Genomic DNA, 22,452 nt, shown 5'->3' on the forward strand with positions numbered 1-22,452 from the left:
CTTTAACTTTAAGTAACCTTCACTGGGTAAATTATTATTCATTATTTGTACTATAGTGCCTAGAAGTCTCAGTCATGGACCAGGCCCCCATTGTGCTAACACAGAGCAAAAAGACAGTCTCTGCTTTCAGCTAAGTATAAGACAAAAGACAACAGATGGATACAGACAGAGAGGGGAGTACAAGGAAAGAGGGACACAGTCTTTGTAGCATGACCGGCAGTGGTAAAAGAACATATTTGTATAAGAATTCTTTGTTAATTACTGAGTAAAACTAGTATTTCTAAAAGTTCTCCAACTCAGTTTGACCGCTGGTTGTGGCTACTTTCTTCCCGGAGATAGCTAGATGGTAACTTTATTTAATCAAAGGTTTTATTATAGGTGGTGAGACAGGACAGCTGTAGTCTTGTTTTATTGCCGATAAAGCTGCAGGATATCTTTAGGTTTTAAAAAGAGAGAGAGACTTAATCGAGTGTTTATCTATGATAAATCATAAATGTAACTAGTGGAAGAAGCCATTGATTGCCAGATAACAGTCTCAGCTCTTGGTCTTTTATCAAGTGTTTCTGGATCTGGAAGAAAGCAGCTGCAAATTTCTGGTAACTCATATTTGCCAAAATACTTTCTTGTTGGACCAGATTGTTGATCCTCCTGGCACTCAAAGATACAATCTCACAAAATAAATTTTAAGACCCACAAGATATCCCATTGATAAATAAGGCACTCATCAAATAAAGCATATGCAGCTATTACCTTTGTAAGCAGCATAGACATGCAGATATGTTAATATTATATCATGGAACAGCAAGTAGTGTAGCTGGGTTCAGGGTCAATTTTTGTATTTATAATTTCCATGATGGGTTTTAACACTTAAAATATCAATGTATGGACTAAAATAATGTGCACTCTCTGGATAGCTCCACCACATTCAGCCTCCCCTGTTACAGAATTGAACCACCAGAGCCATAATCTGTGCTCTGACATTCAGTAGGCATATACCTGACTATTCCTCAGTATGAATTCAGTGAATGCTTTGAAATCCTATAAATCCAGTGGTTGGGAAAAAGAAGTGCACAAAAATAAAATGTATTGATTTTGTTTTTGTACATAAGACTTGTGTGCAGGCTATGCAACAGAGTAGTCAGCCTAGATATAACACTTTTCAATAAATCAGTAAGGAAACCAGGTGACATAATCCAGGTAACTGTGATCTGAAGAGAAGGCTGATACAAGTGCCTTTACTCAAACTCTTACTTAGTCAGGTTTTTTTCCGTTGGATTGTGTTTTCCCTTTTTTATCTGACTCTTCTCTAATCTGTGATACTGAGATTGCCAGTTTTCAGGTTGTCATTAGCCCTTCAATCTAGGAGCAAAGGATGTCTGTAAGTTACTACCACAACAACAAGAACAAAGACCAAATCTAGCTTCAGAACAGAGAGCCCTTTATGCACAAAACATGTATCAGAAGGGTTTACTGAACAGGGACTCTGCTACCACCTCCGCACACACCCTACACCAGGACTTGTGAAAGGGCCTAAGACTGTACTACACAGTTCCTGCACTCCCCTAGCCAGGTAAGCGGCTTTCACAGCATGTTTACACTGCTATAGCACAATGCAGGGACCATAGTGGAAGGGAGACTCCACCCCCAAGTATCCAGATACTTTCAAGCCATTAGCAACTCTAGCCACTGGGCACCTGGGTCCAACTCTGCCTGTGGAACCTGTGGTAGTTCCTGTTGGTGCCAGGGACATGTGGGAAACTTGGAGCCAGCAGAGAGGGATAAGGTGGGGAGAGGGAGTGCTCTTGCTGGAGCGCAGCCAGCATCCTTGTCTGGTGTTCTGTCCAGTGGGTCCTCTGGCCAGAACCCGCAGCAGGCTTCTCTCAGCACCAGGGCCTGGCAGAAGCCTTGAGCAAATGGTGAGGGATAAGGATTTTAGGTAGAGCGGGAGGGAGGAGGAAGCAGGGCTGGATGTGGGGCACAGAGGGAGGGGGAGCAGGGCTGGATGTCATGTAGTGGACCTATTAAATTGGGGGCTACATCCAGCTCTGTCAAAAATTGTCTTTGATGGTGGGTGGGGCCAGCTTGCCCTCTTAGATTTGAAGTGGCTCTAGCCATTCCCTCCAGCATGATATTTTCTGGGTCAGGCAGCGGCTTCCAACTGGCCATCCTGCCCACTCAGTGCTGAAGCAGCTCCAGCTGCCCTGACCCCCCTGCAAGTGAAGGGTGACTCCAATATCAGCTGCCTGGTGATACTACTGTCCTGTATCATCGGTCCCTGGTAGTTCAATCTCATAAAGACAAAGGGCAAAGTCAACCCTGCCAGAAGCAAACCTGTGGTTTCAGGAAGTCTATGTCACAGGCAGGGCATGGGTAGATAAGCCTAGTGGGTAAAGCTGCAGTCAGCCCTAGTGTATAGGGCTGGAGCCAAGGGGCAGAGCCAGGATCAGAAGTCAAGAACCAAAGCAACAGAGAAGGGTCTATCATAGCAGCCATCTGGGGATCCACCTAATTGCACAGTCAACATCCTGGTGCCCTCTCCACTGCCTAAATAGTGCTCCTGGACTTCTCAGGGACCTAGGAGCACTGCCAAACAGGCCCTCTGTGGGTGGCCCAGCCTGTGGTGCTTGGCTCACGGCTCATAGATCAGTGATCTGCCAGAGCAGTTGAGTGGCCATATGGATGCAGCAGACCCTCAGGGACTGGCAGCCCTAGGTTCTAGAGCTGTGACTCCTCACAACCTAGTTATTCCAGCCATAAGGTTTCACCTGCGATAGTATTATCGTCAGTGAAATAAGGTGGAACAAATGCTATAATAATGTTTTTCCTTCATGGAGGGAGTAAGGCACTCCAATATAAATGTTTCTTAGACTTTGGGAAGTAAATGTTAGTGATATCTGAGGAGCTCTACATACTTAATAACACTTCAGAGAGCTGAATACTTGATTTGCTAATTTCTAGCAATCCATTCAAGCAGAAGGAGCTCACGTAAGGGAATTCTATAGAGATGAAGGTGTTTCCGCTTGTGGGTAGAATATATATTACTCACCAGTCTGAGCGCAATTAACAAAATATTTTTTTTTAAAGTTGGATCTCTTTTAAATATTGAGGGTCTAGGTGAGGAGGAGGGGGTTGGTTTTTTAAATGACTGTTAAAGGGAGAGAATAATAGCAATGGTAGCAATGGGAAACAAACTGTAGTGAAGGTAATTATGTATCTTTTCTTGTTCTTATGATTTAGAACTTAATTTAAACCAATATTAGCCTATATTAAATGTAACTGTATTTCATTCCTGACTATTCTTCAGGCTTTTACAGGATCAAGGAAATTTAATGTGGGAAAAAGACCAATTAGGCTATCTAGTCCCTCCCTTGCCAATATCAGATTGTTCTCTGCTTTGTCCAATTTTTAAATGAGGTTTCCATCACTTTCTTCTTTAGTCCTCAGGATCGCCTGACCACACACTTATAATTGTGAACTAATATTCAAATGTTTTGTGATATAAACCAATGGATTGAGATAAGACAATTTAATTCATTGCACTCAGGATCCGTAAGCAAGATTGAAACACAGATCTCCAGAGAGGCTAGGCTAATGAAATAACTTACATTTACTGTTCTCTTTCTATTCTATTTCCCGCTGCTTTGATGACCTTCATTAGACATTTGAAGTATTGCATTTTGTTAAGTATTTAAAATATAACACAAACGGACCATTTTTGACTTGTGTGTTCAATCCAGCAATTTCATATTGCATGATCACTATGAAAGCTTCATTACCATTGATACTGAGACCAACATTTTCCAACATGAATGCCTAAAATTAGGCTCCTAAATCTATGTTTAGGGACCTAAATAAAAGTGGCCTGATTTTCAGAATTGCTGAATCTCCCAGAACTCCCACTGAGGTCAATGGCATCTACAGCAGTTTACTTATTAATCAAGCCACCTAATTAGGTACCTAAATATGGATTTGGGTTCCTAATTTAGGCACCCAAGTTTGAAAATGTTGCCCTACATTTTGAAAGCGACAGCATGGTTACAGAACTCTGAGTCCTCTCCCCTTCAAATAAAGCCTCAAATGTAATGTGAAAAGCATGACATTAGTTTAATCAGTTCTAATTCAGTCTGTTTCTGGTGGATTTGTATATTATCACTGTGTTTTGTAGTAACACTTCTATCTGTGTCTGGTGTATAGGTTTACTTTGTTACTAATGTATAGTCATAATTAAAGCTGGGCAGGCATTTTTTTTATTTTTAAATAATTTCACTTTAACTACGTTTATGCAATTAACAGGCAGTCTGTCCCCTTTAAGAATATTTGTGGTCCATTGTCTGCCAGCCATGTATCCAAGGGCTGGTTCCCTTAAGAACAGTTGTTCTGAGACTTTTAGTGTCCTGGAAGGATCAAAGGACCAAGCTGGGAGTGGGGATCAGGACACAGAGCCATGTGACTGATTATATGAGGAAGGCAAGAAATACAAAGGTTGGATCTGTTTCTCAGTCAAGGACGGGGATGGGAAAGACCTGGTGTAGGACTGGGGTCTGGAGTGGAGCCAATGGGACCACCTGCCCAGAGGGAGTAGGGCAGGATCCCATAAAGTGTCTGGTAGAGTAATGGGGGACTTGTGAGAGGCACAGGAAAAGCACGATAGTCCAAAGGGACTCCATACGGATGTCTGTTACCATAAGAAGCTCTGAAACCAGCAATAGCTATGGAGTCTTGGGTAAGAGGCCAAATGAACTGGGGAAACCAAGGTACAGAGGTGTCTTGGAAAGACTAAAAGGACATGGGTAATCCTGCTGAAAGGGTGAAGAATTTAATACATTTATGTCTAATAAACAGCCCCAAGAAAGGGAAACATGAACTGCAACACAGGGAGTGAGAGTTAATTGGAGAGTCACAGGGGAAACTGAGGCTGAAGTGATGGTGGTGCCATAGCTGTGTGCTGTGTGGCTTGTGCTGACTATAGCAACCAACAAACCCCTTTGTGTTCATTTTTGGTGAATCTTCTAGTAAAAGTGCTCCACTAACACCAATACTTCTGAAAAGCGATTGTGAAGCTTGACTAGCCAAATTTTTGTCAAATGTGAATTTTAAATCGGAAAACTAAATAATAATTGTGACCGAATGCCCCCGTGTAGTCATGTCCTCATAATGTGGATTTCAAATATTACATTCCAATTTCAAAATGTATGTTCTTGTTGATTAGGTTTAAAAGTTATCCAGGTAGGGAACAGAGAAAATATCAGATGAAATGATATTGCTGAACAGAGGATGAACTGCACATTTCAAATTCAAATATGTACTGATCAGTAATGATCTGCAGATCAAGAATTATTGGCTGAAAAAATTAAGTAATTTCAAATAATGAATAGCACACTTCCAATCTTTGTAGACTGTTTTGCACATAGAGCAATTTATAAGAAAAATTAGTCAATTATTTGTCCCATTCTAGTCCTAATAATTTTTATTTGTCTCCGTGGAAGGGACTGGAATCAGTTTGGTTTGTCTTCTGTGCCACCAGTTTCTAGAATACACATCATCTAATGTTTTATTAGCTAGTCTTCGTTTTTCCAGTTGCTTAAATTACAGTAACAAATTGTTAACCGTAAACTTTTCCCATTTTGATGGATTTCCCAAGATTAGAGTTGGTAGTGGATTTTTGCTGCTTTCTGATTTTGTTTCTGTCATTTGATTTGAATATATCCATTAATTAGAACTGGATATTTGACCTGAGGTAATAGGCCATGGGCATTTGGTATTAGTTTCTTTAACAATCCCATCCATTTTTCAGTGGGTAATCACAATATTTCATCCTCTGTGTTTCAGTAGCCCAGCAGGATCAAATATGGATCTTATTGATTATCCACTGCCTTTTGAAGCAGGTTCTTAACTATCTGTACAGCTTCCTCAGCTAGTTTATAAGATGCAGGATAGTGTGGTCTGGAATTATTTGCCCCAGGTTTTCAGCAAACACAATTGGCTTGTGCATTACTACAGTTGCATTTACAATGGTACTAATCACTCATGGGTGCAGCAGTGAAAATGTTGACAAATATGTATGAACTGACATTTCTTTGCAAACTGCTGGAACATGCTACTAGCTTATGGTGGACTGTCATTTAAAAGTTTGTCTCAGATGCCAGGAAATGGAAATCGATTGTCTCCAAATAATGACCGTCTCTCTTCTGTTGTTTTCTAATTAATTAATCTCAAAGTATAGCAATTAGAATAGTCAGCCAGAATTGGCTAAACAATAAGCCTTAAAAGTTAAGAAATCCTACCCTTGCCAAATTTGTTCTGGAATGTTGTACAGATGTTAGGTATTCTGTGACTCACATTTGTCACATCTATCACACTTTGAGACTAGATCTGTGGTGCTTGTATTCATATCTCTCAAAAAATAGTATGTCTTTGTTTGGTCTTTTCTATGCCAAGATGCACACTGTATGTCTAATATTTCTACCAATGCTTATGTTTCTGTTGTTGTTTTTAAATGTATTGCACAGTTATTTTATCATGATAACTTCAAAAGTGTTTAGCATCAAAACGAAGCAATGAGTAATCTTCCTTCCAGCCTTGTAAAACATACAATTGTGGATCTGTAAAACCAGGGGCTTGTGGAGGAATTTAAATCTGACCACTTTTTGAGGGGCATATCAAACACACACTTATAATACGCATTAAACAATATCAACACACGCACATACACCATAGGCATAGAAATAAACAGCTGTACACTCACCATTTCAGTGAAATCAAACTGGAAGGAATTATAAATGTATAGGGCCAATTTCTATAACTTGCATATGGGCCTGTAATGAGGTGACATGAAGCTGCACCTCCCTAAAGGCGGCTTGGGGGAGGATTGTGTGGAAGGACACACAATCCCTCCTGGAGCTCCCTGACATGGAGGAGTGCATTACACTCCCCTTTCTAAGCCCTAATCAGCCATGCTGGCCAGTTCAAGGGCAGGGGCAGGACCTCTCAACTCCATTTGTAGTGACTTGCACCCTCGAGGGATTGAAGTGGTGCATGACGTTTTCATAGGTGGAGACATCAAGGAAAGGATCATTGTGCCCTCCTGCACAGGCACAGGGCATAGTCTCACTGCGTCTGATTAATTAGTGAGTCAGCAACTTCTGACACCAATTCCCCTCATGGATGTTTCAGCTTTACTTGTGGCACTGTTGTACTAGGTATGCAAGTCTCATTTCGCAGAACTTTTGCCACTAAGCTCTTAAATCCATAACGAGCTCCAGCATTGGAAATTTTGAAATCAAGATTGAATTGGAGCGTGTCTTTCCTGAATTAATTCCTGTTTGGATGTTTTTCTGAAAGTCCCATGGCCAGTGTTACAGACTTGGAATCGATGCTTACATAATGTGATATGGGAGATTGAGAGAGTAAATTTAAGTATATTTTTTTTCACTGCTTCTGTGACCCAGTGAGAGAGAACCCTGCTTGCACTTAAATCTGTTTTTCCTCCCTTTGAAAACTAAAGGATAATGTGGATATCCTGAAAGAACCTGCCAAGTGTTTTTGAGGACACTTTTGGTGCCCAGCTGTTTAAGTTGGTCTAAAATGGATATCAAGCTTGTTACCTTTAGGCATCAGTCATCTGTCGCAAATGTGTACAAATGAAGCAAATATGGTATTTTCTGAAGGTTAAGTACCTATTTTTGGCAAGAATCAGAGTTACACTCTGGTCTGCTTTAAACACGGATTTATCATCTCGGAGGAGGAGGAGAGAGAAAGTGTAGTTTAAAAAGTGAAACTCCTCTAAATTCAAGCAACTGAATCCAGGAACTAGAAGAGATATTAGGTATTCATTCAACTTTGCTAGTAAAAATAATATATACTCCAGCATGTATAAATATCTTGGATAGGTAACTTCTCTTTCAGGAGTTCAATTGAAAGACCTGCATTTCAGTTTCTTCCTGTTTTCTTTGAAGCTTAGTTTAAAAAAAAAAGACACTATTATAATCGTGGTTAAATGGCAACATTTTCCAATGGTTACTATGCAGTTATCTGAGAGTACCTAATATTTCTGCGTACTTAGAATAGAAAATATCAAGAGTGTCACTACTACTGCTTCTCCTTCTTCCCCTTTCCCAGCTAACTGAGACTGGTTGCTGGGATCAGTCTTTTCCAGTCTCACGCCTCCTCCATCCATCCTCCTTTACACCATCTAACCCACTCTTTTGTTGGGCATCCTCTTGATCTCTGCCCATGAATGCTAATCTCAAATGCCTCCCCAACAGGATTCACTTCATATACTCTTCGTACATGCCCATGCCATCTCAGGCTCCTCTCTGCAGCTTCTCTCTGAACCACAGACATAGGTCTCACTCCTGATGACCTCATGCAACATGCGATCCAGCAATGTCACCCCTTACTGTCCTCCAGCATCTTATTTCAGTGGCATCAAGTCTTCTCAAGTGCCTCTCTTTGGTTGCCCATATCTCTGATCCTTACAGAAGAGCTGGTTTTATCATGGTTTTGCATGTCCTTGATCTAGTTTAAGCATCCAGTTGTCATGAATCACTACAGTTGTCCTGTCCAGTTGTTCATGAATCACTAGACTTTCCCCATGGTCAGCAGCTTTACTTGCCGTCCTATATCAATTTCTCCATTTGCAGCTAACCAGTCCCCAATGTACTTAAAAGCAGAAATCTGATTTAGGCACTGGCTATCAATGCTGATAGGAGTGTTACTATAATTCTGCCATAGCTTTTAAGGGGGAAATAGATCTAACATAATTGCATTAATGTAAGAGAGTCTATCAGCTTGGGAAAATAAGAACAATTTGGAATATGGAAATGAAAGTAAGTGAGAGAGGTTTCATTTCCAGACAGCTTGCAAATGAAGCCTGCAGCCTTCCTAACTTCATTTAAGCTTCACGAGCACTACAAGATTTCAAAAGTTTAGTATGTTTTAAAACTCAGGGCAGAGTCTGCAGAGTGCAGAATGTTGTCACCCAGAAGAAAGCTGTGCTTACTGTGTTCTTGCCAAAGGACTGACCTGCTTGATGAACTATGGAGAGTGTTGTTGTATTTTGTTTAGGTTGGTGATATGCCATGCAGAAGGCCACCTGCAGGGCTAAAGAAAATATCCCATTTTTAAATAACTGATCCTTTTACAGCTTTGACAGGTAAGGGAGTTTCAACCAATCAAAAAGATAATAAACATGCAATACCAATGACTGGGCTGTTTTATCTGTAGTATAGTTTTTTTTAGATAGTAGCTAAATAACCTACCTTCCCTCCCTTGTTCTCTGACTTCTTTCAGTAATCACATGAACTCATCTCACCCTCTCAGCATAATCAGTTTTCTTCTCAACCTGCTTACCTGCTGCCCAGGAAGTGACATCAAGTAGGAAGAAGACAGGTAAACTGTTACATCAAGGGACTACTCTTGTTGCTCGAAGACTACAAGGACAATAAAAAGACTCATTGTCTGGGATCAGAGCCCAAGCTCATACTAAATATTTATTATCAGGGTTTGATAGCAGTTTGCATACTTATTAGTAAAACTTCACAACAGCCTGGCAAGGTAGATAAATATTTTTTTTATGTCACAGATGCTAAACTGAGCCATGGACATTCCAAAGTCACAGAGACAGTCAGTGACTATCAGCAAGAGAGCCTTTAACCCCGGGCTCTCAATCCCCTGCTCTAATCACTAGATGGCAATCCCGCCCTTCCCTTTCATATTCGGGTAGTTACAGCTAGAGTTGGCTCTTCCATCTAACAGAACAAGCAGTAGCTTGGAAAACCAAAATATTAAGAAAAGGAAAAGATTTGGTAGTTGAGCATACAACTGCAGGCTGGAAGAGATGGACAAGTAGTGGTCTGCACAGAGAAGAACCTTTTGTCCCAACAATCTAATCCCTCTGTGTTATTCTGACTATATTTGAGTGATTGACATAATTTCTTCAGAGGCTGCTACTCTAAAAACTACCTCTCAGTACACTTTGGACATGAAGATCTAATTGGGGCTTTATTGTTGTTGTTAGTAATGAATTGGACGCATTTAAGAATTTAAAAAAGAAATTTGATATGATGAGCATTTGTTGTAGAGAATAATGTACTTTCTCTACACTAATATGCATTTCTTGTATTAATCACACTAAAATAACGTAGTATCTATAGAACTCCCATCACAATAACAATGGAAAACTTAGAACTTAGAATATTTTTATTGGTCTGTTCATAGAGTTATCCCTGTGTCATACATATATATCTTATACTATCTAAAACAGATCATAAAATATTAATAATTTTAAAGGATTCCCACTGTTATTGCAATATGAATTCTGTAGATACTAGGATACTTTAATACAAGAAATGCACACTTGCATAAGCACATATATAGAGATATATAAAAATGTACTTTATACTAGTGTGCACTTCGTGTGTGTATGTGTATCTTACATTATATAAAATTGGGATACATCCATGAACAGATGAATATATTTAATGGTGTAAGAGTGGAAGAACTGGTGATGCATGTAAAACATATTAGAAGGACTGGGTTACTTTTAGGATTAACTGTTGATGAGTACACAGAAAGGAAGGAGTTTTAAGGAATTAACAACTAACAGAGAAATGTGGGATGGCCAACCTTTTCTGATCTACGTGCCTGAAGAGAAGCTCTTAAATCCATATTTAGGCACCTAAATAAAAGAGGCTTGCTTCTTTTTAAAGGTGCAGAATACGCAGTAATTTCATTAAATCAATGGAGGATACAGGTGTCAGTACCTTTCATAACCTTTCATAACTGGGCAACTTTTATTTAGATGCCTAAATAATGATTTATGGGTCTAACGCTAGGCACCAGGTTTGAAAATTTTGGAGGGTGACTTTCTAGAGGGCTGGCTTAAAAAAGAGGGTAGAGAAAGAAAAAGTATTTTAGCTAGACTTTCCACCAGTCATTTTTTTCTGATTATATTGTTGCCACAATGGGAGGCCAATGTATTACCCTACAAACACGTATATCCGATCCTCGGTGATGCGCGGAGTTCGTGTTGCAGTATTGTTGCTGCTGCAGTGTTAAGGCTCCTAACTGCTGCTGCTTCTGGAGCTCCGGTGTCAGCTGCGCTAGCAGAGAATGCCGCTTCCCGATTCACCAGACCTCCGTCTTATCCATAAAGACAGCCTGCGGGCTTGGTTTGGTGGTGAAGTTGCTCGGTCAGGTTTATTGCCGACATAGCGCTGTACGAGCACCCCATAACAGCGACAGGTACGTTAACACACAGGAGGGCAAAGTTGCCCCTCCTATGACTTCTCCTTTCACACATCAATACAAACAAGTTACAGATTTAATAATTTTATTAAGATGATGTTGAAGTAAAAAGAAAACGGTACACAGTTTAAGCATAGAAGTTTCTGGTTATCAGGGAATAAGGTAGAGATTATAAGCGAAATTCGGTTTAGGAACAGGTGGCGTAAAGAATACATAATCTGCAATCTCCCCGACTGGGGGTAAAAGTTTAACGGGTCAAAGTACAGACATTAAGATATGGGGGTGTGTTGTCCTTATAATGGCTATAATGGTTCAGGTGTGGAGTGTAATGAGTGGATACGATGATGAGGATGAATCTACCTTCATTTGGTGGGATTTAATGTTCAGTGAGTTTATGGTTCCAGTTCATATGGTCCAATGGAAAAAGTCTCTCAGTCCCTTTCCCATAGTTGATGCACGATGTCGTACCGGCTCACACCTCCTGGTACTGTCGGTGGCCGGTGATGTGTTCGATGTAGATGTCCCTGGACCATCGGCTGGTGTCTGAGACCATGAGGCGCCACATGAGCCGTGGGTAGCGTCGACCGATCCCATAGGTCCTCAGCACACGCTCGTTGCAGGGGTCCCAAGCACCCAGGGCTCCGAATTACATTTCAGACATTGTTAGTTACCACCCTTATCCTTGTACCTGCTCACTGGAACAAAACATCCTTATCCATTATCCTGTCATCCCATCCTTACCTGAGGGATTGGTGTGTTCCTCTTGGGATTTTGTTTACATAATTGCCTGATAGACCTGTGTTTTTGAACCATCCTCTCCAGTCAAGAATCTGTTTAGTTTGGTGTTGGCTAATACCTAATGTGGCGTTATTTTGCCAAGACCAGGCCCACTCTGGTTCACAGCCTTTGGTTCACACTGTTCACTATGTCTAGGACTTCAGGAAGGCCTACAGTGTGAAATCTTAAGATATTTGTAGGTTGTTACTTCCCATTATTTTCAGATACATTATGTAGCCAGCACATCACTCCTTGCATCAGATACTCAAGAGGAGCTAGCTGGATAGTACTTGCACAAACCAATGTAGTAATGTCAATGCAGCATTTGACTGTCCAGGAGAGAGCATGAGGAGTCTGCCTCCCAGAGCTCCCCGCTAGATGGGGAAGCATGCACATTGTTCCACTGCTTCATGGGGTACTGCACATTTTGGTACATGGGGGAGAGAGGAGGTAGATAACCGAGCCATGGCTCCACTTCATCCCTGCCCCTGTGCAGGTTCATACTCTTCTAGGGGAATTAGGAGGGAGCTGTCCCAGAACCCTTGTCAACACAGGAGCTGGAATTGTGCCATGTCCTTGCATAGGCCAGCGCAACTTGGAAGACTCCTTGTTGTCTAACTGCACACCATACAAGGATCTAGCCCTTACTGTGCTTCCAAAATAGTTCAATTTTTTTTATAGTGCATTTGCACATACCCTAACCTTAGACATCCTCACTCAAGTAGCTGAAATGGATTCTGATTAGGGCTGTCGATTAATTGTGGTTAACTCATGCGATTAACTCAAAAAAATTAATCACAAGTAATCGCAGTTTAAATCGCACTGTTAAACAATAGAATCCCAAATGAAATTTATTAAATATTTTGGATGTTTTTCTACATTTTCAAATATATTGATTTCAATTACAACACAGAATACAAAGTGTTCAGTGCTCACTTGATATAATTATTCTTTTATTACAAATATTTGCACTGTCAAAATGATAAACAAAAGAAATAGTATTTTTCTGTTCACCTAATACAATCTCTTTATCATTAATTATCATTATTAATGCAATCTCTTTATCATTAAAGTGCAACTTACAAATGTAGATGTTTTTGGTTACATATTTGCACTCCAAAACATAACAGTGTAAAACTTTAGACCCTACAAGTCCACTCGGTCCTACTTCTTGTTCAGCCAATCACTAAGACAAACAAGTTTGTTTACATTTATGAGAGATAATGCTGCTGGCTTCTTATTTACAGTGTCACCTGAAAGTGAGAATAGACGTTCGCATGGCACTTTTGTAGCCAGCATTGCAAGTTATTTACATGCCAGATATGCTAAACATTCGTATGTCCCTTCATGCTTCAGTCACCATTCAAGAGGACATGCTTCCGTGCTGAAGATGTTCGTTAAAAAAAAATGCATTAATTAAATTTGTGACTTAAATCCTTGGGGAAGAACTGTATGGCTCCTGCTCTGTTTTACCCGCATTCTGCCATATATTTCATTTTAAAGCAGTCTTGCATGATGACCCAGCACATGTTGTTCATTTTAAGAACATTTTTACTGCAGATTTGACAAAATGCAAAGAAGGTACCCATGTGAGATTTCTAAAGATAGCTACAACACTTGACCCAAGGTTTAAGAATCTGAAGTGCCTTCCAAAATCTGAGAGGGATGAGGTGTGGAGAATGAGAAGTCTTAAAAGAGCAACATTCTGATGTGGAAACTATAGAACCTGAACCACCAAAAAAGAAAATCAGCCTTCTGCTGGTGGCTTACTCAGATGATGAAAACGAACATGCATCAATCTGCACTGCTTTGGATAGTTATTTAGCTGAATCTGTCATCAGCATGGCCGCATGTCCTCTGGAATGGTGGTTGAAGCATGAAGGGACATGTGAATCTTTAGCACATCTTGCACATAAATATCTTGTGACGCCAGCTACAACAGTGCCATGTGAATGCCTGTTCTCACTTTCAGGTGACATTGTAAACAAGAAGCGGGCAGCATTATCTCCTGCAAATGTAAACAGACTTGTTTGTCTGAGCAATTGGCTGCACAAAAAGTAGGACTGAGTGAACTTGTAGGCTCTAAAATTTTACACTGTTTTATTTTTGAATGCATTTTTTGTACATAATTCTGCATTTGTATGTTCAACTTTCATGATAAAGAGATTGCACTGCAGTACTTGTATGAGGGGAATTGAAAAATACTATTTTGTGTTTTTACAGTGCAAATATTTGTAATCAAAAACAAATATAAAGTGAGCACTGTACACTTTGTATCAGTGGTGGGGGGCCTGCAGGTCACGGACGGCCCATCAGGGTAATCCGCTAGCAGGCCGCGAGACAGTTTGTTTACATTGACCGTCCACAGGCAAGGTTATCCGCAGATCCCAGTGGCCAGGGTTCACCATTCCCAGCCAATGGAAGCTGTGGAAAGGCGGTGTGAGCCACAGGGATGTGCTGGCCGCTGCTTCCCACAGCTCCCATTGGCTGGGAATGGTGAACCACAGCCACTGGGAGCTGTGGGCGTCTATGCCTGCGGACGGTCAATGTAAACAAACTGTCTCATGACCCGCCAGCAGATTACCCTGACGGGTCACATGCAGCCCATGGGCTGCAGGTTGCCCACCACTGCTTTGTATTCTGTGTTGTAATTGAAATCAATATATTTTTAAATGTAGAAAACATCCAATATATTTAAATAAATGGTATTCTGTTGTTGTTTAACTGCACGGTTAATTGCGATCAGCCCCAATTCTGATTGCTAAATTCCTATGTTGTCCATTCACAAGGCTTTTGAAGTTTGGAAGGGCTACAGACTGGGTAGCAGAGGAGGAATCATTTCCATGGCCCATTCAGGCCCCAGTGCCTCTGCTGATACTGTCAGCAAAGATGCTAATTGCGACAGCAGTTTTTGTAATCTCTGCTAATTGGCGCAAGACCATCAAGGCACTTCGTGTGTCACTGAACAGCCAACAGATGGTAATGGTTTTTGGTCACTAATGAACATTTGAACTAATGACTACAGCTGGGCAAATAGTTTGTAACAATTTATTCAATACATCTTGACTTCTTTTCCAGAGCATAAGTGGTCTATGAACAAATTGTGATTTTTATCAAATGAATGTGGTGGTCAAAATTATTTGCTGACTAATTTCACTTGTATTAAGCAGAGACCCAACAAGAAGATTTCCACAACCCTTCTCTTCCTCCCAAGCTCTTTCCTCCCCTGAACCCTCATTGAGGACTGCAAACAAATAATTATTCATGCCCTAAATTCTTATGGTTTGCTAATTGGGCTTTACCTTAGGTGTTAGACCATAATTCCCTTCTAGTCATAATTTTAATAGGAGTATAGTTTCTTAGTAATTCCAATTTATAGCAAACATGATTTGCATGGTATCCAATGTGCTCCAGGATAAAGCTACTTCCTTACTTACCTCACAGGGATGTTGTTAGACTAAATTCATCCATGTCTGTAAAGTGCTGTGCAAGCATCTGATGTAACAGGGGTAGGCAACCTATGTCAATCGTGCCAAAGGCGGCATGCGAGCTGATTTTCAGTGGCACTCACACTGCCCAGGTCCTGGCCACTGGTCCAGAGGGCTCTGCCTTTTAATTTAATTTTAAATGAAGCTTCTTAAACATTTTTAAAACCTTATTTACTTTACATACAACAATAGTTTAGTTCTATATTATAGACGTATAGAAAGAGACCTTCTAAAAACATTAAAATGTATTACAGGCACGCGAAAACTTAAATTAAAGTGAATAAATGAAGACTCGGCACACCACTTCTGAAAGGTTGCTGACCCCTGTGATAGAAGATACTGTGGGCCTGATCCAGCAAACATTAAAATCAAAAGAAAGATTCCCACTGACTTTAATGATGTTGGTTCAGGCCCTAAATTAAGTGGCCTCTCTCTTCCTCCTCTTACTATATAAATTCTGTTATTTGCGTAGTGGTTCCTGTGCCCATTGTGTGCAAACAGAACATTGTTTTTATCTTGAATAAAAAGGAAATGATTGGCGAAAGCAACAAACAAAACCAGGATGTGATTAAAAAAAACCCACTCAAAACAGCACTGAAGCAACATAAAAGAAGATCAACACTACTAGAAATAGCATGAAGAAGAAATTTTAGGACACTTTAATTCTTCAAGGTCATTCTAAAGATAATGACCTAATTAAAGCGTTTTCAGTTAATCCAGGACTCACATGATTTGCAAGAATCTAAATCACAATTCTTTGCTTACAAAGGTGAAAGCTAAAGCTTCTAAAAAAATAACAAAAACACTTCCTTTTTTAATGTTGATTCAGACACTTTCAAGTGTTCAGATTAACTAGTGTGCACTAATGATCTTTTGTCAGAGGGCGAAGGGGGGAAGGTGAAGCCCACATGTCACAATCAAATGATCACTAGTTTTTCTGAGAGGTGTTTTTGCTTATTAAATGTTGATATACAGGTGCGGTAAAAATGACAACTTTAAAACACCATAAATAGAATGTTTTATCTGTTTCATGAAAACACTGTGATTAAAAAGCTGCTCTCTAAAGATTTAAAAGAGGCTAAATTAACATCTGAGTTTTATCCCTAGCAAAAAGAGAGAAACAAAATTGCTTGTCCTCAATTTGTTAGAAACAACATTTTCTGTGAGTAGTTGTCTGTGCCACAGATTTTTTACAAACTCAAACGCATAATGTACATGAAATTTATAATGAAGAAATAGGATTAGACAGTCATGTGGCTTCACACAGAAACAAGTAGGTTTTTGGGAGATATCCCCTTTTGTCCATAAGACTGATTAGTGGATGATTAATTACAATACTAGGTCTTCAGATGTTTTCAGTTGAAATACAATTATTTCCATAAATGAAAAACACGAGATACCTTTGAAGAGTAAAATGCACTATGGGGAGGAAATAGATTCTTCAGAATTAAGGCTCCAAGCAGAGCTCCAGTGCAAAACTTATTTTGACTCCCTTGGAGAGTCCTCATACTCTCCAGTGTTACAGTTAAATCTCATTGGTAAATGGCATTAACCCTGAAAGTCATGAGAGAATTGAGCACATACTTTTCCAGATTAGAAGTCTTTTAAAAAGAGTCTCTCTTTTAAAATGTTTGCAAGTTGTCTCATGTTTGAGTGTCTCCCGCTATCATCCCAACCAAATACTTTATTTCAGAAAATTTGAAATACATAGATTTTGACACTGGCTCCTTCAAGAAGCAGTCTTCTAGAGCTGGGATAGCAAAAAGTTCGTTAAATTATTTCTTTTCTCCCTCAGTTTCACCAGACCTCCGAGCAGTCCCAGGTTTCACGGGACTGTCCTGCTGTGACGCCCCCAAACCACTTCTCCGGGTTGCAGGGCAATTTGTCTCAGGTCCCCCATTTGTGAGGGGGCCCCCAAATGAAGTGGCATTGCAACCTGGTGCACAGGGTCATAGAGCAACTCAAGTTTGGACCAGCCGTCCCTCTGTGTCTGTCTAAGGAGGCCTGGATGGAGCAAATTTGATTGGTTGTGTGACATGGCACTGTGTCCCGCTTTAGCCACTTGAAATGTTGGGCGCTATTGTTTAACTGATGAAGAAGAAAGGAAGCTCAGGATGGTGCCGCACTAGGGCAGGAACCACTAAGCAGGCTTGAAGCTCTACTCCAACATTCCCTGGGCCATTTTGGTCTCCCTTGTGCATCTCCACTCTGAGAGCTACTTAAAAGCTCTTAACTGAGTCGCAGGGAACTGCAGTGCTGAGCCTTACTCCCTTAAATCTTTCTTACAAAGAGGGATGAAGGCAATACTCAAGGCCATCCTTACCCATATGCAAACTACGCAGCTGCGTAGGGCACCAGGAAATTTGGGGCACCAAATTGCCTCCAATTTCCTGGGGCCCTATGCAGCTGCGTGCTGCTGCAGCGGCCAGCCTGATCCCCCAGCCGGTTGAGCCGGCCAGGAAAGCTGCCCCCGCCCCGCCTCTTCCCCAAATCCCACACCTCTGCTGCACCCCCACTCCCCCTTTTCCCCAGAACTATGTCCTAGGGGACTGCAGCAGGGGTCAGGCACGCCCTGCATTCACCAGTCAGCGGGAAGTGGAGTGACCCAGCCCCAACCCGTTCCACTCTGCTGGCTCATGCTGGGGGGAGGTTTTTCCCCCAGCCCCCAAGCCTGCTCCTGACCCCCACAGATCTTTGGTGCAGTCCTCCTCCTCTCCCCCCAACATGGGGGCTGTTTAGGGCACCACGATGGCTAAGGACAGCCCTGACAATACTCCTCTTGTGTTAATAGAAAAGGAAGGTAAAGTAAGTGGCATTTGTATGGTGCTTCTGTTCCAATGTGCTAATCCACAGACAAGGCACATTTAAAGACAATGGATATTGTTGCCTGCTGGGTAAAAATATAATCAAACCCCTCACTGGAGTTGGCTGAGATAACTTCTAGATCATGTGATACCTCTTGCATGCGGTACATGTTCTAATGTATCTGCACTGACCTGAAATATATATTATAATTTCACAGGGTATAAGTTATGCAGACATTTTATGTGCTTACTTGTAAAATTTCTATTCTCACTATGTTTCTAGTGATGTCATTGTGTTGGCTTTGTGCTGTTTGAATGGAAACTAGAAGAAATGTTGCATCTCTGAAATATATCTCTGGCTGCAGCTGCAGGTGGTTGGTGCTCGTAATAATGGTGAAATCCCCTGCAGCATGAGAAACACATGACTTGCTTCCCACACTTTGTGACCTTCAAAACACTATTTTCTTTGCCATTCCAACCAGTTATTGCATGGCTCATTCTTGTACTTGGGAATCAGAATACTGCAGAATAGCTATTGAAACTAGACACTCTTACCAATATAAATGGGGCCCTTACACTAAGGGAGGCCCATACCCAAGCAAACCCAGGTATTTCTGTTTTTGAAATGATATCATTCCAACATATCACCAGGTTACATGTCTAAGCTGTGATGGTGAGGAAGGGAAATAGGGGGAATGCCTGCCTTATCAGAGCATCTTCCTGGGAGAAATTTAAGGATCAGCTTCATTATCCACTTTGAAGATTGGACCATGCCTACACTAGGAAAAAAGGTGTACTTTTAATATGTTAGCAGGTCAAGATAACTCCCTTCCCATGGCTTTACTTGACATGCTAACAGATATTACAACTGCCTCATTCACACTAGGATTTTAACACATCAGTTAACACATGGTAGCTCACACATCTTTTTTTTCCTAGTGAAGCCAAAGCCTTCTGTGGACAAAGAGAAATTGGATGGCAGAGATTAGACATTGGGTAGGGTGGTAGGATATCTACAGGTAAAAACAGCCTCCAGGGGATCAGTATGACTCAGGAGAGTGGGAAAGAGATATGGAGGCTTTCAGTTTTGGCTGATAGCTTTTCAGTAGTTCATGACAGAAAATAGTAGCAGTAGTCTACTTCCTATTAGTGTTTGCATCACACAAAACACAATCAGGATCAGGACATTCCTTGATAACATCCTGAAAGTCAGTGGTTCAGATCTGAAGGTCACGTGTGGGGAAAACTTTCACTGCTATGTTGTGTCTGTTCTATGGAGAGAGACTTCAATGCCTGTTAATCCATCCAGCACCTTTTACACTTCAGTCACATAAAAAATCTTTGGGTATTGAGAACTTCTGTTTATTGTCCACAGCAATCCAACATGGCACATGTGGACTAGTGTTTTAAAGTGTTGTATTACTATAAAAATAGTTATCAAGTTTTCTTATCAAGAAACTTATCAAGTTTTCTTATCACTTATCAAGTGAGTATAGGAGTTCTTTTCAGTATCTTTTTTTTAAAGATTATACTGATTTAGATTTGTTTATTAGACTGGAGTTTTCTGCACAAGTTTGAGATTTTTTAGAAATTTTTTTCCTATCCCGAAACAGGACGAAAAGTCAAAATATCTAAAATTTTCACAGATAATCCAGAAAAAAATTGGATGAGATCATTTGAAACATTTAGTTTTAATGATTTCAAAACATTGTTTTAACCTTTTTAAAATATAAATTAAAATTTCAAACGAAAGTTGTTTCTAATCAATAAATAAATTTTTCCTTTCAAAGTTTCAACAGTTTCATAATGTTTTTTTTAAAGGTCAAATCAGGAGATTTGTTGAAAACATCCCTTTCTTGCAAACAGTCTTGAGAAATTCACATTTTCAAATAAAAAAATAAAACTAGCTGGAAAATTCCCAACCAGTTTTATTGTTATGCTTCAAATGTATTTAAGAGAAATGAGCTAACTATTGTTTTGAAAAATCATGTAAATCGCCCTCTTCTTCATTCCATGAGTCCCTGCAATTATTTAATTTCTGTCTTATGGTAATGTTTGTTTTTTTCTTATTGTAGGCAATGAGAGTTTAGAAGAAAACTATGTCCAGGACAGTAAGATGGGATTTGTCATCAATGCTATATATGCTATGGCTCATGGCCTACAAAATATGCATCATTCCCTTTGCCCAGGACATGTTGGGCTGTGTGATGCCATGACACCCATCGATGGCAGCAAACTCTTGGAATTCCTCATAAAGTCTTCATTCATTGGTGTTTCAGGAGAGGAAATTTGGTTTGATGAAAAGGGAGATGCCCCTGGAAGGTAAGGAGCTAATTCATGTCAGTGAATTAAAGCAAATAATTGTGTTGCTACAGCTAGCATAACTAGAGCATGCAGAAACTGTTTGTCAGAAATTGGGGTATATGGGTGAACTTAGTCTTGTCAGTGGGTGAAAGTAATTCCAGATACAGGATGATCTGTTGATAGCTACAGCTTGTAATGGGACTGGAGTTACAGTAGGATGTGTAACCCTTTGTAGTGTTTCTGGCGAGAGGAGGCCAGAACTTCTGAGTTTGAGATACCATTGGGGTTTCAGCCTCAAAGTTTTTCTGAGTAATTATAGGATGATTCAGTTGCATGACTTGTACTGAAATGTTTCAGCTCAGCGAATTTGAGTCTGAATCTCCTCGCACTCACACTGGTGTCTATCAGAAGTTACTTCATTTAGGTCAGTAGAGTAACACAGTTGTTAAACTGATGTGAGCGAGAGGAGACTAAAGCTCTGTGTATGCTTGATCAATGGAGTCAAAGAACTGGTATTGTATAAAGAGAGTGCTCTGAATGAAATGAGACTTCACAGTTTGGCAGATGGCTTCAGAGAATGTCTGCAAGAGCCAATGTCATCATAAAATGTCTTTAAAAAGTTCTTGCTTCTCTTACTAACACCTTAAAACTGACATTTGGTTTTTCACTTTTTGTTCTTTGTGCTACTTGGTATATTTAACTCTGCTTGAACAATCAAAAGAGATAGGTCAGTTACTCCTCACCCCATCCCATCACCTCATTCATCAGTCCTATGCTGTGTATTTTGTCTGGGTTTCTTCAGCCAAAGAGACCTGTAGAGTAGGCCAGAGTTTAAGAGATAGGGGCCAGCAATTGCCTTACATACTCAAAGTCAATATACCTGGACAAATACAGCTACACCCTTAGACTGTTTAGAAACTTTAATTGATGAGTAATGTAACTGTCAGTCTATTCAGTAATTCTTAACACTGGGAACATACTACACTTGTGCTGTGTAGTTTGTATTGGCTACCAGTTAGTTTTGGTGTTCGTTTAGATCTGCTAGTCCTTACGTTGTTTGGTTACCAGAGAGACCACCTCTCTCCTCACACAATGCTGCTGCAGCAGTGATCAGCAGAGGGGCTACAGTTTACAGCCCTCAATTTAAAAAGGAGAGGGTTTATGACAGGATATTTCCATGAGTGGTTCTGGACTCTGGAACACATTCCCTTCACCCCTTGATCCATTTCAAGGTTAATCTCCCCCTCCCCTTCCCACCCCAGTTTCTATTGGTAGGACAGGTTTAGAATTTGGATGGATTGGATGAGAGTGGGTTTTCTTTTGCTGGTAACTTATATTTTAAAGCTTGGCTTGATGAGTATGGACAAGAATATTTTTTGATTTTTTCCTTCGTTTTCAATATATTTCATACTTGTACCAGTGTATATTGCTCACGGGATAGAGCAATTTAGATCAATAAATAAAAAGTATCAGACATTTGGATACATCCAGGAATTTAAGCCTATGCAAATTTGCACTTTCAACAGTGCATACCTGACTTTGAAAATATGTCCCAGTGTTTCTACAGTACAGAGCAAAAGTCCTTGAGTGGCATAGATGAATGTACAGTAGCATTTTATCAATGCCAAAGTGTCTCCATACCTTAATGAAATATAAAGCTCCATTTTGCATTCAACACTTTGTCAATTAAATATAACAAAGAGCACTGGAACAGAACAGACTGCCTTTTCTGTGACCTTTTGCTTTATCGGGATAGATGAGGAGACTGTGTCCCTGGGGGAAAAATAGATTTTAATATTTTCACAAATATGGGAACCATTCTCAGACTGCTT

At 40.3% G+C, this 22,452-nt stretch overlaps 1 protein-coding gene across 7 annotated transcripts in view; it reads left to right on the top strand.

The window, feature by feature from the left end:
* The window catches only part of GRM1 (glutamate metabotropic receptor 1), a 348,420-nt gene that overhangs the window by 179,408 nt on the left and 146,560 nt on the right, over nucleotides 1–22,452 (top strand). For all 7 annotated transcript variants that reach the window (XM_075126794.1, XM_048844310.2, XM_048844313.2 and 4 more), the window contains exon 5: nucleotides 20,392–20,638. In XM_075126794.1, the coding sequence (XP_074982895.1) occupies nucleotides 20,392–20,638 (247 nt within the window). The remainder of the gene's footprint in view (nucleotides 1–20,391; nucleotides 20,639–22,452) is intronic.

This window comes from Caretta caretta, chromosome 3, assembly GCF_965140235.1.
Source record: "Caretta caretta isolate rCarCar2 chromosome 3, rCarCar1.hap1, whole genome shotgun sequence".
NCBI lineage: Eukaryota > Metazoa > Chordata > Testudines > Cheloniidae > Caretta > Caretta caretta.